At 37.2% G+C, this 20,630-nt stretch overlaps 1 protein-coding gene across 1 annotated transcript in view; it reads right to left on the minus strand.

Annotated features, from left to right (window-relative positions):
* Positions 1 to 20,630, minus strand: part of Dap160 (dynamin associated protein 160) — a 465,025-nt gene that overhangs the window by 72,797 nt on the left and 371,598 nt on the right. The window contains exon 30 of the mRNA XM_076192536.1: positions 2,041 to 2,204. Within this exon, the coding sequence (XP_076048651.1) occupies positions 2,041 to 2,204 (164 nt within the window). The remainder of the gene's footprint in view (positions 1 to 2,040; positions 2,205 to 20,630) is intronic.

The following is a 20,630-nucleotide window of genomic DNA, read 5'->3' on the forward strand; positions in this document are numbered from 1 at the left end:
TGCAAGAAAGAAATGGATGGGCTGATTGTGCCTTCCTTGACTTGCAAAAAGCTTTTGACAAAGTACCACACAGAAAATTACTAAAAAAACTGGAACACATAGGAGGAATACAAGGAAACCTACTAAAATGGTTGGAGGACTTCCTGACTGGTAGAAAGATGATAGTAGCGCTCTGAGAAAAATATTCTGATCGGAAAGAGGTGATTAGTGGAGTACCGCAAGGATCTGTATTGGCACCAATAATGTTTGCTATTTATGTGAATGACATGGACAAGGATAAAAAAATGTTACATGAGCTTCTTTGCAGATGATGCCAAACTGTTAAGTAAAGTAGAAACTGATAAGGACTGTGAAGCACTGCAGGAAGACCTGAATAAGGTATGGAACTGGATTCAGAAATGGGAAGTGGACTTTAATACTAAGAAGTGTAGCATAATGGAGTTTGGAAAAAGCAAAAACAGAATATCAGGAAAATATACAATTGGAACCAAGGAGGTAAAGAAGGTAGGATCTGAAAAAGATTTAGGGGCAATTATCACAAACGACTTGTCCTATGATAAACAGATTAACAAAATTGTCGGGGAGGCTTACAACTTGCTAAGATCAATAAAAGTGGCATTTGCATACTTGGACGAAGACATGATAAAAAAATATTGATTACATTGACTAGAGTATGCGGCGACATTGTGGTCACCCAGTACCAAAAAGAATATAAAGAAAATAGAAAGAATCCAGAGAGCACCCACAAAAATGGCACCTGCACTTGCAAACCTATCATATGAGGAGAGATTGGCTAAACTGAAGTTACTGACACTGGAGCAAAGAGGAGAGAGAGGTGATCTACTGACCATCTACAGAATCATGAAAGGCACAGGGATACTTGATAGAGAGGACTTACTAAACTGGGACAAGACAAACACAAGAGGACATGGAAAGAAAATAAAAAAACATGGCTACAGAAGAGAACTGAAGAAAAAGTTTTCCACATAGAGTAGTGGACACTTAGAACAAACTGGACAATGAAATAGTATGCACAAAAACCATTCATGAGTTTAAAAGCAAACTAGACACTGTGAGATACAAAGGTGGGACACCACGAGCATAGCTCCCCTTCCCACAAAATACAACTAGGTAAATACCTAAAGCTATCCACTTCCTCCAACCTCTCTTCATTAAGACTTATTTTCAACTCACTGCCATCCTCTCCTTTTGTACATCTCATCACCTTATGTTTACCCACATTTACCTCCAACTTTCTCCTATTGCACTTTCCCAGACTCCATTAATAGCTCCCAAACCTCTTCACTCCGGGGCACATCGCACGTCTGGCAGCATTAGCTGCCCGACGTGCGATGTTGCGTCATAATAATTGCATCATAAAAAATAAAGTCAGTCCTCAATCGTTTGTTCTCTTTCACCCGTGTATTTTGATAACCATAGAAAATTGATGAAGCCAGTTTAGAGAGAATGGAAATTACGTCGGTACGACTACAATAAATATAATCAAGATGGCGACGTCGGCATCATCGAGTACCCACTTGCTCCTCATGCCGCCTATGTAGGTGTCACCGTATGGAAGTGGTTAATTCCCCCTCTGACCCCGCCACAAGTGCAGTATCATCAGAAAACAACAACAAAGAAGGTGCTGTTAATATATGAGGAAAATATATTACATATAAATCATACTGATAGCATCTTAGTTGTTACAATACATAATCAATTTCCCTGGGGGAATCATGAGGTGGTGAAGCAATTGTTAGTTTAGCCTCAAGGAGGGGAGGACAGCCTAACCCTGCCAAGATAGGATAGAGCTCTGTCAGGTAGTGGCCATGAAATGGGTAGAAAGGATATCAGTGCAAACTATAAAAAGTACAAATAAGGATAGTATGTCATGTAAAAAATAGTGGGGCTGAGGCAGAAGTCATGATGACTTCAGGCTTGTCTAGCTTGTACATAAAATGTTAACTGCACAATTTCAATCAAGCCTTGATGTTCTTCCATCAATCTTAATTGAACATACATGACACGATGATACTTCACCTGCTGAACTAGATGTAATTCTTGTAAGTATGAGGACTCTGTTGCAATAAGCTCCTTGATGATTTTTTGCCGTTGCTGTTCATCTTGGGAGAGGTATGAAATGGCACAACTCTTCCGCTCCCCAACCTTACCTCCCCCTGGCCAAATGCTGTTTGTACTTGGATCTGAAATGTACTTGAGACTTAGCTAACTTCAGTTACAGATGTCTACTTGTCATAAATAATAATGTTTAGAACTCTTATGTGATAATCACTTCAACTGAAATTTGAATAAGGCCCCTCTTGTAGTACCTTTACCTCACTTGAATGGGGTAGTACGATGAACCAACCTGTCATTTTGTATGTGTAGTTACAAAGGATTACAAAGGCAGAGCATGTCGACAGGAGACCTTTTAGTCCATATCAAGGTCGGATGTGAAAAAAATTATAAAAATGATAAATAAATAAATGAATAAATAAAAAATATAATAATGTAAATAATAATAAATAAGTGTATAGGTATAGTTAAATAATAAACAAATAGGTAAATAGTACATGATAATAGACATATAACTAATAATAAATGAGAAGCAAGCAAATAATAATAAACAAATAATAACAAAACAAATAAACAAATAATATAAAATAAATGACAGTCATTACAGCATCTTGCTTAGGTACTTATCTAAATGATTCTTAAAACTTCGAACTGAACTATATTGCACTGCCTCTGCAGGAAGTTTATTCCATTCATTAACTACATGGTTGGTGAGGTTGTTTCTACCCACTTCCAAATTAAATCTATTCCCTAACAATTTGAGACTATTGTTTCTTGTCTGATTCTCATTCAGTGTGAAAATTTTGTCACTTTTGATGTTATCAACTCCCTTTAGAATCTTAAAGATCGGTATCAAGTCACCTCTGAGTCTATGGTTTTTTAAGGAAAACAGATTCATGTGTTTCAGTCAATTTTTGTATGATTTATTTTTTATATTTGGAATCAGTTTTGTGGCTTGCCATTGTACATTTTCCAATCTGTCAATATCTTTAATGAGATTTGGTGACCATACGGAAACAGCATATTCCAAATGTGGATGAGCTAACGATTTATATAGCTTATCAACGAGTGATGGATTTTTGAAGTCAAAAGATCACACAATTAGTCCTAGAATCTTATTTGCTTTCTCAGAGGCTGAAATACACTGCTTAGATGATTTGAGATCATTACTGATAATTACCCCGAGATCCATTACACTATCCACTTTTGTTAACGACTTTCCAAATAACTTGTAATTGTACTTACTGTTCTTTTTACCTATGTGCATTACCTTGCATTTACTTGTGTTAAATTTCATTAGCCACTTATCAGTCCATTGCTGTAATTTATCTAAATCTTCTTGAATATCTAATTGGTTTAAGTAATCATTTGCCATTCTGCACAGTTTTGTATCATCAGCAAATTTGGAGACAATAGATTTTAGTCCGTGGTCTATATAACTTGTATATACTATGAATAGAAGTGGCCCAAGAAAGGAACCTTGAGGAAATCCACTCATAACATTTTTCCATCTAGAAGTTTTTCTATTTAAAACAACTCTCTAATTTCAATCATTCAACCAATTACTAGTCCAACTTAATAAGCTACCACTTATTCTGTGTGAAGCTAATTTAGTAAGTAGTCTTTCATGGGGACAGTATCAAAAGCTTTTGCAAAGTCTAGATATATTAAATCTATAATGTTCCTTTTGGCGTAATTCAAGATGACTGTGTTGTAAAATTTGAGTAAGTCACGCAAGAAGGTTTCTGTCTGAAACCATGCTGGCTATCATTTATCAAACGGTTACTTTCTAAATGATGTTTGATAGCATCTCTGATGATAGTTTCCATCATTTTTCCTATGATTGAAGTCAAACTTATAGGGCTGCAGTTATTTGGTTTCTTCTTGTCACCTTTTTTGAATATGGGAGTAATGTTAGCTAGCTTCCATTCTCTTGAGACATCTCCGGATATGATGGATTTTTTAAAAATAATTTCTAATGGAACAACAATCTCATTCTTCATTTCCTTTAAGATTCTTGGATGCCAACCGTCAGGCCCTGGTGTTTTAATAACATTGAGTTTTTTATACACCTTATAATTTTTTCTTTTGTTGTATTTACAGTGAGAGGAGGTGAAGACTTGTGGGGTAAGGTACTACTGGACATGACCATGGAATATATAATGACTCAGTGGGTCAGTGAAAACACCAGATACAGAAATTTCCTCAGTCTCAAGTCCATCACTTTCCAAAAAAAATCCTTCCTTTCTTTTTCTATTCTTTTCTCTTTCTTTTCCTTAACTTACTCTTTAAGTGTTTTTTCCTTTTCTTTTTCCTCATCACTCAGTTCCTTTTTTATCCCTAGATTTTTGTAGTTTTTACTTTTTGCTAGTTTTCCTATGTTTGTTAATATTTCTTCTGCTATTTCCTGAGCTTTTGTGTATATGATTCTATTTTCTATGTTCATGAAATTAATAGAAGTTAATCAGTTCTCAGTTTTAAAGGCAGAGAATTTCATACTCAAAATGGAAATTACAGTAGTAGTGGTATAATGTTCTTGTTTCTTGCAGTCATTGTTTTATTCCTTTGTGTATTATGTTTCCCCCCAAATAAAATTTGATATTTTCTTCTTGTTCACTCCCCCAGCACCATTTTTAATGTCTTCACAGAAACACAATTTTAGGTTGGCCTAGCACACATGTTGCTGGCTATGGTCATACACTTACTTTTTTTTTTTTTTTTTTTAGTGGACTGCTGTAGTTGGGTCAGGTCAGTTTAATTCTATGATTCAGACGTGACTAGTTTCCTTTACCTTAGTAAGCAGTGTACCTCCCCCTAATAAAACCTTTCATTGTGTCTGTTACTTAATCATGCTAATCATGTAGCACAATAGCACTTGTCACCACAACTGGTGACTACCTGAGTGATATGAAGTGACATGACATGACAAGGCATGATGATGGCTTCCAACAGTGATATTCACCATGCTGTTGCATTTGCTGTCTACCTGCTGGCCCTGCCATGAGTGCTCCTCATTGCTGCCCTCAAAGATTGTGCCAGCCAAGGGGAAGCCATCCATTTCACTCTACCTGCTGTCAGCTGAAAGGAGGTTGCCTGCCTTGCACTGCCTACTTCTAGCCAAAAAGAAGCCATTTGCCTCACCCCACCTGCTGCCAGCCGAAAGGAAGCTGCCTACTTTGATCCATCTGCCATCCCTGCTATTAGCACCCGGTACTACTTGCTGCTGCCTACACATGTCTTGGCTCTCCATGACATGCCCTATCACAGCAATGTCTCCTCGTTGCCCTGCACCTCTTCCCTCCTTACTCAATCTCTCCTGTCAATCTGGCTAATCCTCCCACCCATCACACATTCATCTGGGAGGGCACCTCACCTTATTCTCATCTGTACTTTTATCTCCTATAGATGTCACCACTTGTAAAAAGACCCCCATCCACTCACCAATGCACACTTCAAGCTGAGCCCAGTGTTGCTGCCACCACCCCTGATGTCATTGCTGCCTTTGCCACCTCTCATGTCAATGCTACCATGGCGTGATGTCTCCAGCAGTAGACATTGCTCCCATCACCATTGTTGATACCTCCATTGCCATAGCAGTCAGGCTGGGGACTAGTTTGCTTGCTACCCTTTGTATTCTTTCAATATTACTTATATCCTTCACTTTGTATGGGGACCATACTACTAATGCAAATTCTAGTCTTGAATGCATCAGGGTTTCAATAAGTTTTTTCATCATCTCTTCATCCATATAGTGAAACACCACTTTAATCTTCTGCAATAGTCCATATGTCTCTCCCACAATCCTGCTGATATCTGTCAGGAGACAGGTTGTCTTTTATCAACACTCCCAAGTCTTTCTCTCCTTTTGATTTTGTAACAGGTTCACTTCCCAAAGAATAGTTTTAGGATGGCCTTTTTGCCACTAATGCCCATTTCCAGTATTTTGTATTTTTTGGTATTGAACTTCATTTCCCTTTCTTGGCTCCTCATTTTTCACTCTTCTCATGATTTTTGCATCATCTGCATACATGATGACAGAGCTTGTTCCTTCCATCATATCACTGACATGGACAAGAAACATTATTGGAGCAAGCAATAAACGTTGTGGAACTCTGCTCATTACTGCTCTCCATCTTGACATCTTATCCTTTACTAATGTCCTCACATATCTTTCCTTCACAAAGTCTTTTCATCCATTCTAGTAGTTTGCCACTCAGTCCTCCAACATGCTCCAATTTCCATATAAGCTTCTCTAGGTTGAGGTACACAGTCCACCCACCCATCTCTCTTGCAGTACATCAATCACTCTTGAGTATAAGCTTAAAAGGTTACACATGATCTTCTAGATCCGAAGCCAAAATGGCTGTCAGAATGTTCATCTTTTCAAGATATTTGGTCCATGGGCTTTTCACAATCCTTTCACATAATTTCACTATTTGGCTGGTCAATGATACTGGTCTATAATTTAATGGTGTCTCCTTGTTTCCATCTTTGTGAATTGGCACCATGTTTGCCCTTTTCTAATCAAGTGGCACAATGCCCTCATTTAATGAACATGTAATGAGACTGTGGATCTTGTCTGCTAGTTGTTCCCTACATTCTCTTAGTATCCAGTTTAGAGATCCTATCAGGTCCTGTAACTTTTGTCACATCCAATGATCCCAAGAGATTGTCACTTCCCTCACTTCTACATTTATATCTTCTAAACCTGGGTTTTTGCTTCCCTCACTCTTTTGTGATGATCAATTAGAAACATTCATTATTTCTGCCTGAGCTGAGACTTTTTGAAAAACTTCACCACCCACTATTAACTTGGCTTCTTCTGTCTCAATCTACTATCTATAAACCTGTAAAACAGTTTTGATTCATCTTAACATTTATCTACTACACCTCTTTCAAAACTGCTTTCTTCCTCCCTTTGAATTCTTGTATAGGCATTCCTACCTTTTTTGTAAGCTTCTTTTTGATTTATTGCTTTTCTTCCTGCTTTTTCCCCAAACCACATCTGTAGTGTTTAGTGACCCTGCTGCAACTGGGTGAATCATGTTTTGTTTTATATTAGCAGACTGACCAAGAGGTTGTACTAAAGATAAGCTAAGGATCTATCAGCTGTTATTTATCACTTACTATCAGCGTCATATAGTACCCCATAGACATAGTGGTGATGAAAAGAAATGAAGAGAACTAGACACAGAGCTGGTATGGTGGAGATACTATAAAACAATGCATTACATAATTGAGTTGGGGTAATTGAGGAGTGCATGTGGTTTTTGGGACGATGCTATGAAGCATGCCAGCTATGTATTAATTCTGAAGAATTCAAGAAACCAGTGAGGATTGATTGCTGTTGCAGTTACAGTGTGGTTTGTGACTGAATCATTTGGACTTGATGCAGATTCAGAGTTTGATTTAAATGTTCATTTTGGAACATGGCCTGAGCATAAATATTTTGGTACATTCTTTGTATGGTTAGAAATGGCAGTAAATAAATAAAAAAAATTATCCATTTGGTCCATCAAAGATTACTTTGGATCTATGGATTAACCTATTAGAGGCTAATCTTGGTAGCTTGTCTATCACTGGGGAAAAAAAAAAAAAAAAAAAAAAAAAAAGTGTCACTGGGATCAGGAGTTTTTAATGTTCTAGGTAATCTGTGTGCACCAGAATTCAAAGGTTCCGAGTCGTATGGTGATATTGTTTCTTTGTTGAAAGCATACTATGTAATCAAACCTTCCTCTCACAGGATGATATTGTTTCAGATAATGCCCTTAATCTGATTTCTAATGAAATGGAAGAGTTTCTATGAAAAAATGGCTTTAGACATATAACACCAGCACCTTATCATCCATCCTCAAATGGACTACCAGAAAGGGCACTAAGAACATTCAAAGATGAATTAGAAAAGTTCCAGAAAGGATATATGCATACCAAGATTCCTGTATAATTACCAAAGAACCATCAATTCTTTGGTAAGTCTCCAGGAGTCAATGTGAGTTTTCATGGGTACTGTAAAAGCTGTTAGAAAGCAGGACAGACCTTCCAGTAGACTGAATAATAAAGTGTTTAAGGAGGAAGAGCCCTTTTATGGACTGGATGATACAGTGTTTGTTTGCAATTTTAGTAAAGGTTCTCCAGGGGTGGAAGGAAAAAAATTATGAAATGCTTGGTTCAAGAAATTATAAGGTGAAGGTTCTAAGTTTGTGAAATATCAATTAGAAAAGACATGTAGATCAAATCATGCCTAGTTTTGTGGGTGATTTTGACCATCCTAAGAGTAATCATTCAATTAATACTTCCATAGATAACTCTTCAGTTAGAACAGATGTTTCTAGTAATCCAATGTTGGATTCACCTGTGAAGATAATACTAATGAAGAACCTCAAAAAGAAGACCTTGTAAGTAATAATCAAGATTGTTCAGTTCAGACAAAAGAGATAGGATGTTCCAGTCACATCTGTAGACCACCTGATAGGTTGGATTTGTAACTATAAGTTATGTGTTTATTAAAAGGGGAGAAATATAGTGTTACAACTGGGTGAATCATATCATGGTCATCTGACATCATGTTTTGTATTTACAGCTTGACCAAGAGGTTGGATTAAAGATAAGCTAAGGACCTATCAGCTGTTATTTATCACCCACCATCAACCTCTTATAGTCCGTAGACATAATAATGTCCCTGGCCTTTTTTGCAGTCTCATACTTTTTGTTAAACTATTCCTCTTTCTGCTTCTTCCTTTAGTCTTTGGTAAATGTTTGTTCACTCCCCCATAGTAAATATCAAGAGAGATTTCACATTTCCTACATAATCCCATGGTATTCATGAATTCCTCCCAGTTTGTCTCTTCATTTTTTTTTTCAACCCTAAGTAATCTGCTTTCTTAAAATTTAGTCTTCCTCCCGCTAAAATTCAATTGCAATATAGTCACTTTTCCTAATGGGCAAAATGTAGTTCAATGAGCTGTCTTGCTCTTTGGTTAGTAACAGATCTAATCATGTGGGAGTGTTATCTCTTACCCCAGTCATTTCCTTTACCTGGATCATTGTATTTTCCATTGCTATATTCAACAGGATATTTCCCCTGCAATCTGCTTTACTGCTTGCTTCCCATTCCTCCCAGTTGACCTCACCACAATTAAAATTTCCAATAAGGTCTATATTGCTACTTTGTTCAATATTTTTCTTTAGGAAAAGATATATATCCAATAACATTTCTTGATATTCAGTTTCTTTCCAAGCTTTTGTCTTGGGGGAACATATGCCACCATGAAGTCTCTTCTACTGTACCCCTTTAATACTAAGCTTTAGGTGAACTGCTTCATCTTTGCCTTCACTTATTTGCTTCTTCCACCTTTATGTCACTTCTCACCACAAACATTACCCCTCCACCCTTATAATTTTCTCTGCTTCTTCTCCAGGTGTATCTGTTGTTCCCCATCTGTATATCAGCATTTTTTGGGAGTTTAATCTCCACTAGACACAAAATATAAGACTCATTTATCCTTAGGTAGTTATTTATCTCCAACCTTGCTGATAGTAAACCATCAACATTAGCATATGCTACTCTAAGTTTCCTTGAATTGCTTCCTTTGCAATACTGCCTTTCTGTTTTCTTAGAAACCATTTTCTCACCTTCTAATTGAGAACTCACCCCCAAAAAATGCAGTTTTTCTTCTTTTATCCTCTCATATTTGACTTTGGCTTCCTCTAAGAGTTTTTGTATATTTGATCATGCCTCTTTTTGTTAGCATCTTTCCTAGTCCAAATATTTTTTTAATTTTTCTTCTAATGCTGATTTCCAAGACTTGCTGATTACCTCTTTTGTCATGGCTTGCGGCTTGAACTTTATTTTCACTGGATGTGTGCAATTTCTCTTATACCTGCTTAACTTATGTGTTTTTAACTTGATTTTATTTACTTAATTGTAGTATACAGGAAAGGAGCAATGCTTGTTGGGTCCTGTCCACTATTTTCTAATATTCTAACACACCTAGTCTCAAATTCATGTACAGCTACATGGTGTCCTGTCTTTGTATCTTGCAGTGTCTAGTTTGCTCTTAAATTTGTGTATAGTTTTTGCACACACTATTGTTTTATCCAGTTTGTTGTTTTAAGATCTCTTCTATAACTATCCTTTTTGAGTTTCTTATGTCTCCTTGTATTTCTCTTATCCCAATTTAGTAAGTCCTCTCTATCAAGGACTTCTCTGCCTTTCATGATTCTGTAAATGGTCAGTAGGTCACCTCTTTCTCTTCTTTGTTCCAAAGTTGGTATTTTCAATTTAGCTAGTCTCTCTTCATATGACAGGTTTGAAAGTGTTGGGGTCCTTTTCGTGGTTGCTCTCTGGATCCATTCAATTTTCTTTATATTCTTTTTGGTACTGGGTGGCCATAGTATCACAGCATACTCCAGTCTAGGCCATATTAATGTGACTACTATTATTTCTACACATTTCATCTAAATAGGTAAAAGCCACCTTTATTGATCTTAGCAAGTTGTAAGATTCTCTGACAATTTTGTTTATTTATCAGGGGTCATATAATTTGAAATAATTACTCCCAGGTCATTTTCAGATCCCACTTTCTTTACTTCATTTGTTCCAATTTTATATTGTCCTGATATTCTTTTTTTTTTTTTTTTTACTTTTTTCAAACTCCATTATGCTACATTTCTTTATGCTGAAGTCTACTTCCCACTTTTGGCTCCATTTCCAACCCTGTCTAGGTCCCTCTGTAGTGATTCACAATCCATTTCAGTATTCACTTTCCTCAGCAATTTAGCATCATCTGAAAAGAAACTCATGTAATAATGCACATCTTCATCCGTGTCATTCACATAAATAGTGAACATTATTGGACCCAATACCAATCCCTGTGGAACTCCACTAATCACTCCCTCCCAAGCTGAATTCTTTTCTCTGAGCACTATAATTTTTCTGCCATGCAAAAAATCCTCCATCCAGTTTAGTAATTTACCTTGTATCCCTCCTATATTTTCCAGTTTTTTAAATAATTTTTGCATGATACTTTGTCAAAGGTTTGAGTAAGTCTAGGAAAGCACAATCAGCCCAGCCATCCCTTTCTTGTATTATATCTATTGGTCTTGAGTAGAAACAAATTAAGTTTGTGGCACATGATCTTCCCTGTCTGAATCAAAATTGTCTCTGGTTTATTAAATTGTTTTCTTCCAGGTGTATCCATCTATTCTTGATAATTTTTTCACAAATTTTGGCTACAGTGCTTGTAAGGGAGACCGGTCTGTAATTTGTTGGTTCTTCTTTGTTTCCTCTATTTATTGGTACAATGTTTGTGTGTACATGTGTTTTTACCTTACTTAAGAGGATCAGCAACACTCAATGGGTCCTTCCTCTATACTCAAATTTGTCGTACCAAGCCTCAAATGCTTGTATAGTTCCAATTTGGTATATATCCTTAATTTCCAATTATATCTAAATTTGAATTCATATATTGCTCCAGCTTAGGCTATATCATCTTCTCAACTATTTCAAGTATTGATGCACCTATTTGGAAAATTGTATGTCTTCAAATGCCTTAGACATGTAGTCTTCCTTAATTTGTTCTCATGAGCTCTTAAAGCCCTCCTACACCAAATAAAGAGATATCTTCTATCAATGTAGTTTATCCCCTTTAGTGACCTCATTGTAATTATATCACCTCTTTCCCTTTAATCTTTTAAAGTTGGCAGATCCAGTGCTTTTAGTTTTTCTTCATATGGATTATCTGCCAGGCTGGAAACATGTTTGTTTGCTGCCCTTAGTATTCTTTTGATCTTGCTTACATCCTTCACTTTGCATGGGCACCACAACATTGAGGCATATTCTTGTCTTGGACAGATCAGTGTCTCAATAAGTTTTCATCATCTTTTCATCCATATAGTGAAAAACCACTTTCATCTTCTGCAGCAGTCTGTACATCTCTCCCACAATCCCACTGATATATCTGTAAAGTGACAGGTTGTCTTTTATCAACACTCCCAACTCTTTCTTCTTTTTTGCTTTTGTAATAGATTTGCTTCCTGAGGAATAGTTCAAATTTGGACTTTTGGAGCTGAGCCTGTTCCAGAGATCAGGTACTGACAGTGAGTTTCTGGGGTTGTTTTGGGGCCCAATCACTTGCCCCTTGTGGCTGCACCTCAAGATAGAGGTGACAATGTTGTGAAGGCTTACTCTTTCAGCAAACACTGGTGCCAGTATTCTTTTTGTGCTCTTTATCCTTCTGTAGAATCAGTGACACTAGGAAGGCTCACTGCATCACCAACTACAAACTGCTCAAACTACACAAAGCAAATTACTATCAATAACAATGGGATGTATTAAAACCACTCCAATGGAACATCTACACAGAAAAGTCAAACTCCTCCCATAGAACAGAACATGAAAATAATAAGCACATGGTCCTATTCCGGAGCCCTAAATCCCACCTATCCATATCATTACTCCACACAAGCACATCCAAATTATAAAAAAAGCAGTGTACCACTCAAATATCTATAACAATTTACTACCTGTATCCCACAACACATACAAAAATACTAAGATCACAAAGCAAACACTCCAAAGCTGACCACAAAATCCTTGCTCCATGAAACTCTTCCAGACATCAACCCTACAAAGGACTCCCACAACAAGCAAGAATATCTGCACAATTGTATTCTGGCCACCTTCCAGCTTTAAAACAATACCAGCACAGAAAAGGCCTGTACACATAAGCAAATTGCCCAATACGCAATTACCACACAGAAGACAATGAACACATCCTACTTTACCCCATTCTAGCCTTACCAAGACAATACATCTCTTCCTTGAGTGACTTAAGAGTCAATCTGGTGGCTGTTGTTGGTTATCTGGGAGCCGCAAGTCTCTTGCAAGAGACTTGGAACAATGGGTTGATTATTTCCACTATAATTGTTCGTGTAGTACCATATTTACATACATATACCAAGGCTTTTCCCCCTTACAAGGGAGGTAGCCAAAAAGGGAAAGGCATAAAATCATTCCCACCCATTCCATCCCTGAATACACTCCACACCCCTCCACCCTCCCTCTTATCTCAGCACCTCCTGGATGACGGGTCATCCCTGGACCTTGTCCACTGCCCTGGGTCAGAAGCAGTGTCGCAAGACACAGCACATCCACAGCAAGGCCGCTTCATTAAATCGGCGACCCCCCCCTCTCCGTCCCCCCATGCATAAAAGGAGAAGACGGGGGAGAAATCCCTTCGGGCTGCGTCAAATTTTGCTCACACATACTACCTCACCCCCAATCCCCCCGCCCATTCCACCTCATGCATCACAACATCATCCATATACAACCATTCTCCATTCACCCCTGTCTTCTGTCCTCTCCCGTCCTTCCTCAACAGACATTCCCCTCTTCCCCAAAGCCCCCTTCACCCCATCCATCCACCTCATCCTAGGACGTCCCCTCATGTTCACTCCCTCCACATCTGCCTTCCATACCTCTTTTACTAGTCTTTCTTCACTCATTCTTTCCATGTGTCCAAACCATCCTAATACTCTTTCATCCACCCTATCTCCCAACTCCCTTTCCACCATTGTTCTTCTCCTCACCTCCTCATTTCTCACTCTATCCAGACCAGTAACCCCCATCATACTTCTCAGACACCTCATCTCAAACACATTCAAACTCTTTCTCTCTTCCTCTCTTATGTTCCAAGTTTCTGCCCCATACAGTGCTGTTGGCACAATCACTCCTTCATACAGTCTCCTCTTAGCATCCATTCCCAAATGTCTATTTCTCATTACACTTTTTAATCCACCAAGACATTTACTCGATTCTCTCAATCTACATTCTACCTCCACCTTTTCCTGCCACATTTGCACCCAAGTATCTAAAACTATCCACTTCCTCCAGTCGCTCTTCCTTAATGCTCACTTCCAGTCTACTGCCACTTTCACCCCTTGTACATCTCATCACCTTACTTTTACCCACATTTATCTTCAGCTTTCTTCTATCACATACTCTCCCAAACTCTGTCACCAGCTTCCTCAGTCCCTCCTCCGATCCTGCCACAAGCGCAGTGTCGTCAGCAAACAACAGCTGGCTCACCTCCCACTTTTCTCCATTTTCTTTAACCATCTCCAATCCCTGACCCACTACCCTTGCATTTACCTCTCGCACTACCCCATCCATGTATAAGTTGAACAGCCAGGGCGACATAATGCATCCTTGACGAAGTCCCACCTTTACCTCGAACCACTCACTCTCTCCATTTCTAATCCTAACACAAGCTCTACTACACTCATAAAAACTCTTGACAGCTCCTAGAAGCTTTCCTCCTATCCCATATATCTGCATAACCTCCCACAGTGCCTTTCTGTCTACCCTATCGTAAGCCTTTTCCAGATCCATAAAAGCCCAAAAAACATCCTTCCCCTTTCCTATAGCTTTCTCACATATTTGTCTTACCACAAAGATTTGATCTACACAGCCTCTACCCGTCCTAAATCCACACTGTTCCTCACCAATTACTCCCTCTGTTCCTCTCCTAATCCTCTCAATCAAGATCCTCCCATAAGCCTTCCCAACTACACTTAACAAGCTAATCCCTCTGAAACTACTACATTCACACTTGTCCCCTTTTCCCTTGTAAAGTGGAACTATACAGGCACTCCTCCAGTCCTCCGGCACTCTACCCTCTCTCCAGCAAACATTAAATAACCTCACCAGCCAGTCCACCATCACTGTACCTCCTTTTTAAGACATTCTGCATGGCATCCATCCAGACCAGGTGCCTTACCTGCTTTCAAAGGATTACAAAGGCGGAGCATGCCGGCAGGAGACCTTTTGATCCATATCTAGGTCGGATGCAAAAAAAAAAAAAAAAAAAAAAAAAAAAAAAAAAAAAAAAAATTTAAAAAAAAAAATCATATTGATAATAAATAAATTAAAACTATAATAATGTAAAAATGACAAACAAAATACATAAATAAATGCATAGGTATAGTTGAATAACAAACAAAAAGGTAAATAGTAAATGATTATAAATTGACATATAACTAATAATAAATGAAAATCAGACAGACAAATTATAACAAAACATAAACAAATAATATAACATAAATTATAATCATTACAGCATCTTACTTAGGTATTTATCTAAATGATTCTTAAAGCTTCGAACTGAACTACATTGCACTACCTGTGCAGGAAGTTTATTCCATTCATTAACTACACGGTTGGCAAAGTTGTTTCTACCTACTTCCAAATTGAATCTATTTCCGGACAGTTTGAGACCATTGTTTCTTGTCTGATTCTCATTCAATGTAAAAATTTGGTCACTTTTGATGTTGTCAATTCCCTTTAAAATCTTAAAGACCTGTATCAAGTCACCTCTGAGTCTACGCTTTTTTAGGGAAAACAGATTCATGTGCTTAAGTCGATTTTCGTATGATATATTTTTGATATTTGGAATTAGTTTTGTGGCTCGCCGTTGTACTTTTTCCAGTCTGTCAATGTCTTTAATGAGATTCGGTGACCATACGGAAACAGCATATTCCAAATGTGGACGAACTAACGATTTATATAGCTTGTTAATGAGTGATGGACTTTTGAAATCAAAAGATCGCGCAATCAATCCCAGAATCTTATTTGCTTTCTCAGAGGCTGAAATACACTGCTTGGATGATTTGAGGTCGTTACTGATAATTACGCCGAGATCTTTTTCACTATCCACTTTTGTTAACGAATTTCCAAATAACTTGTAATCGTACTTACTGCTATTTTTACCTATGTGCATTACCTTGCATTTACTTGTGTTAAATTTTATTAGCCACTTTTCAGACCATTGCTGTAATTTATCTAAATCTTCTTGAATATCTAATTGGTTTGAGTGATCATTTGCCACTCTGCACAGTTTTGTATCATCAGCAAATTTGGAAACAGTAGATTTTAGTCCATGGTCTATATCATTTATATATACTATGAATAGAAGTGGCCCAAGAACGGAACCCTGAGGAACTCCACTTACAACACTTTTCCATCCAGAAGTTTTTCCATTTAAAACAACTCTCTGTTTTCGACCTTTCAACCAATTACTAGTCCAACCTAATAGGCTACCACTTATTCCATGCAAAGCTAATTTAGTAAGTAGTCTTTCATGTGGGACGGTATCAAAAGCTTTTGCAAAGTCTAGATATATTAAATCTATATTGTTTCTTTTGTCATAATTCGAGATAACTGTGTTGTAGAATTCGAGTAAGTTAGTCACGCAAGAACGTTTCCGTCTGAAACCATGCTGGCTATCATTTATCAAACGGTTACTTTCTAAATGATATTCGATATCATCTCTGATGATAGTTTCCTTTCATCATCTTAACCCCTTCCATACGGTGCCGCCTACGTAGGCGGCATGAGGAGCAAGTGGATACGCGAGGCTGCCATATCGGCGTCTTGATTATATTTATTGTAGTTGCCCCTGCGTAATGACATACCCTCTAAACTAACTTCATCACATTTTCTATGGTTATCAAAATTCACGGGTGAAAGAGAGAACGATCGATATAAGCGGTGACTATATTTTATGATGTGAGTAATATTACGTCACATCATACATCTGGCAGCTAATGCTGCCCGCGAGATTTTGGCCCGTACTGAAGAGGTTAACAACTGCCTTCACTTCATCCTTCCTTATTTCTCCTCCATTTTCCTCACTCATCACTCTCATTTTCTTAGCATTTCCCACTGCAACTATCTTTCCATCCCTCTCCTCCTTCACATTTAGCAACTCCCTAAAATATTCTGCCCATCTTCCCCTTACTGCCTTCTCTTCCATTTTCATCTCTCCATCTGCACCTTTTACCTTTTCTTCTGTACTTGATTCGCCTCCTCTTCCTCTCTTAATTTCTTTCCAAAACATCTTTTTATTACTTTCAAAATTTTCTGTCATACTCTTACCCCACTTCACATCTGCTCTCCTATTTGCCTCCTTTACCTTTTGCTTTACTTCTCTTTTCTTTTCTTTGTACCTCTCATATGACTCCCTCATCCTATTTTGTAACCAATCTGTGAAAGCTCGCTTCTTCTCTTCTACAACCTTCTTTGTTTCCTCATCCCACCATTCAATAAGGGGAGAGGGTGGGGGAATATCAGATCATTTTTTGGTGGAAGGCAAGTTGAGAGTGGAGGATAGATGGAGAAAGAGGAAAGGGACAAAAGGTAGGGAGGTGCTTAGAGTGAACTCTTTAAATGAAAATGAAAAGGAGAAGGAGTACAAGAAGAAGCTGAAGGAGGAGTGGGAGGGAGTGAAGGATGGAGTAGAGCTAGGTGTGGAGGAGGAATGGGGATGGTTCAAGGAGGGAGTCACAAAGTGTGCAAGGATGGTGTGTGGAATAAGAGGGACAGGAGGAAATAGAAGGAAGGGTAGTACCATATTTATTATTATTATATATTTTTTATCAGATTAAAGTACATAGTTCATCCATCCATTTCTCTCTTGTAGCATAATGAATGCCCTGAGGTAAAAGCTCAATAGAATTGACACATAATCCTACATTTCTAAATTGAAATTGGCTGTCCGCCAAAATATATATCTCTTCTCTATGTAATCTGTCTTTCACAATGCTCTCATACATTTTGTCATCCTGGTTAGAAATACTGTAATTCAAGGTTTCTCCATACTTCTTTATCAACTGATACAAAGGACCAATGATGGGTACCTGTTTGTGGTGATTCTGCGAAATGGGCAGCCCAGTTTCAAGACCAATTAAACCCATATCCTACATCCTCATGTCTCTAGGTTGGTCCCAAATTCTTTCTCTAACAATTTCAGCTTTCTTCCATCTTTTTGCTTCTTGAGAGCTGATAACTGGTGACTACCCTCTTACTACTTTTAGCCATTGATATAGAAACAGTCCCACATTAACACAATACAAACAACAGTCTATTTTTTTCCCCCAGAGAGATCTATGGAAAGACCCAAGGACCACTGCCAGTTTATGTGAAGCTGCAGATTTCGTTATTTCAGGTATAATTTTTGGTTCTCTTTCAAAATACAGTTAGCCTACAAAACTTGCCTACATTTTTTCTGCACTATTTCAAGGTCCAAAGATACCATCATGTCAACTTTCTTCACAATCAATACCTCAAGCAGTCTATATATTTCCTTCACCTCTGCATTTATTTTTAAACCCAGTATGCCCATTTTCTCAAAGTTTTCCTCAAAATAAATTTCCTTATGGGAACTTTTGTTATTTCAGTTTGTGTTGATACCTATCCACAGACCTTACTTTTTGCTTTGTGCTTCCTTATGTCTCATTTTACTATTGACAAATTTGTAAACCGGCTTAGGTTTGTCTTTAGAATTGTTAATTATACCCTCTTCAATGTTTTTCCCCCCTTTGGACTTCTATGCATTCATTCCTAACTTTATTGTATTCTTACTGTAATACTGTTTCTCTTCCTCAATTTTTTCCAAGCTCCAACTTTTCCATTTTTTTGGTAATTTACACCTTCTGATAAACTAATTTTTTCTATATTATTTTTCCCAATAACCATTGGCAAAAATATTTTGATGTCCACAAATTGTGTATATCTAAAAATATTTCGAATGTCTTTACATGGTTTTCTTGTTTTTGTGAATTCCCTCCAAACTCCAACTTTTGGCTCTATCCTATCAAATGGAAATAAAACATTATAGGATATTCTTTTTCTTATGGAGTATATGAACTTTTAAAGTGAATTACACCAGGTTCTTTATTAAACAGTGATTCCATTCTCTTGTAATTTTTTCTTAACCTTATCATAGTTTGAATTCATTGGGCCACTGCATTTTTCCCTTTTATATTTGCATTTACCTACAATTTATTTACTGCCTCCTTCTGATTCTTTGTTGATGAGGAGAGTGGCATATGTGACTTGTTTGGTTTTTTATATTTTTGTTTTGTTAACATCCTATTTTCTGTAGTTGTCAGGCTTGAAACTTGTTTTGGAGAAGTGTTGCTGATGCTGCATTGTTGGTTTGGAGATGGCATTTTTCCTTGAAATGTTCTAACTGCTTCATGGGTGAAAGAGGATTTAATTTTTATTTTTTGATGGTTGTTATTATTCTCCATATTATGTTTATAATTTGTTTTCTCATCTATTTTATCTATATAAATATATATATATATAAATATATATATATATACATTGTGTTTTTGTATAAATGCTGTATTTTTTCCTTGTTCTGGTTGATATTTACTTTTTAGTTCCTCTTTTCTTTTCACTAGGGAAGCTACCTTTTGTATTTACCTAGTTGTATTTTACAGGCCTGGAGCTATGCTCGTTATGACCCGTTTTTGTATCTCTCTACATCTAGTTTGCTTTTGAATTCATGTATATTTCTGGCATTAACTGTTTCACTGTTCAATTTGTTCCAGACGTCAATCACTTTGTGTAGGAAGCTGTTCTTTTTCAGGTCTCTTCTATAGCTGTCTTTCTTTAGTTTCTTTGTGTGTCCTCTTGTTTCTCTTTTGTGACATTTTAATAGGTCATCCCTATCAAGAACTTCCATTCCTTTCATAATTCTAAAGATGGTCAACAAATCACCTCTCTCCCTTCTCTGTTCTAGTGTTATAGTTGTAATTTCTCCAACCTTTGTTCATATGTTAAATTTGATAGTGTAGGTGCCATCTTGGTTGCCGCTCTCTGGATTCTTTCTAATTTTTTTTATGTTTTTCTTTGTGTGTAGCTATGGATGTATTTTTTAGGCAGCTTCTTGGAATGTGTCATTTATTTGTTTCCTGAATGGCCATTCCTCAATGTATTGGAACCAGTGTAATGTAAAAAGTTCTCTATATTTTTCTCTACATCTGTGTATTTTTGCCAATATGACTGTAGTTTATGAATGCTCTTTGATATAGTGGTTGTATTTTCTCTTTAAGTATTATTGTAATGTTTACTGGGAAGAGGTCTGTGGGAGGTAATGTATAGTTTCCCATGTTTGTAATTGTAGGTTCAGTGAACACACTGTTACATAAGGGGACATTGCTTGTTGGTTATGTTTAGGAGGTTGCCTAGTAGGGTGGTTGCTGAAATGTGTTATGTTTAAGTTGGGGAGTTGTTCTAGTGTTATGTATTTACCTAATTTACCTTACTGTAGTATACAGGAAAGGAGCAATGCTCAATGGATCCTGTCTCCTATTCTCTAATTTTTCATCATACTTAGACTCAAATTTATGTATAGTTCCAACTTAATCTATATCCTTGATTTCCAATAATCATATTTAGATTTGAACTTGTGTACTAAGCTTGGGCTCTATAATTTCCTAAGTTATTCCAAGTATTTATGCATCTATATGGGAAACTATATTTCTTCACAGTCTATAGACATGTGGTCTTTCTTAATTTTTAAAGCCCTCCCATCTTTAATCAGTATATTTTCTGTCAATATATCTTCTTTAGTGACCTGACACAGATTTTCAAGGGCAAGCTTTGCCTTGAACTACCTCCCATGTAAGAGGGAAAAAAGCCTTTGGTATATATGTGTGTGGTGACTTGAATTCTGTAATCATATCACCTACCGTATTTTCCGGCA

This window comes from Oratosquilla oratoria, chromosome 11 (genome assembly GCF_046742065.1).
Source record: "Oratosquilla oratoria isolate Oo_2021 chromosome 11, ASM4674206v1, whole genome shotgun sequence".
Lineage (NCBI taxonomy): Eukaryota > Metazoa > Arthropoda > Malacostraca > Stomatopoda > Squillidae > Oratosquilla > Oratosquilla oratoria.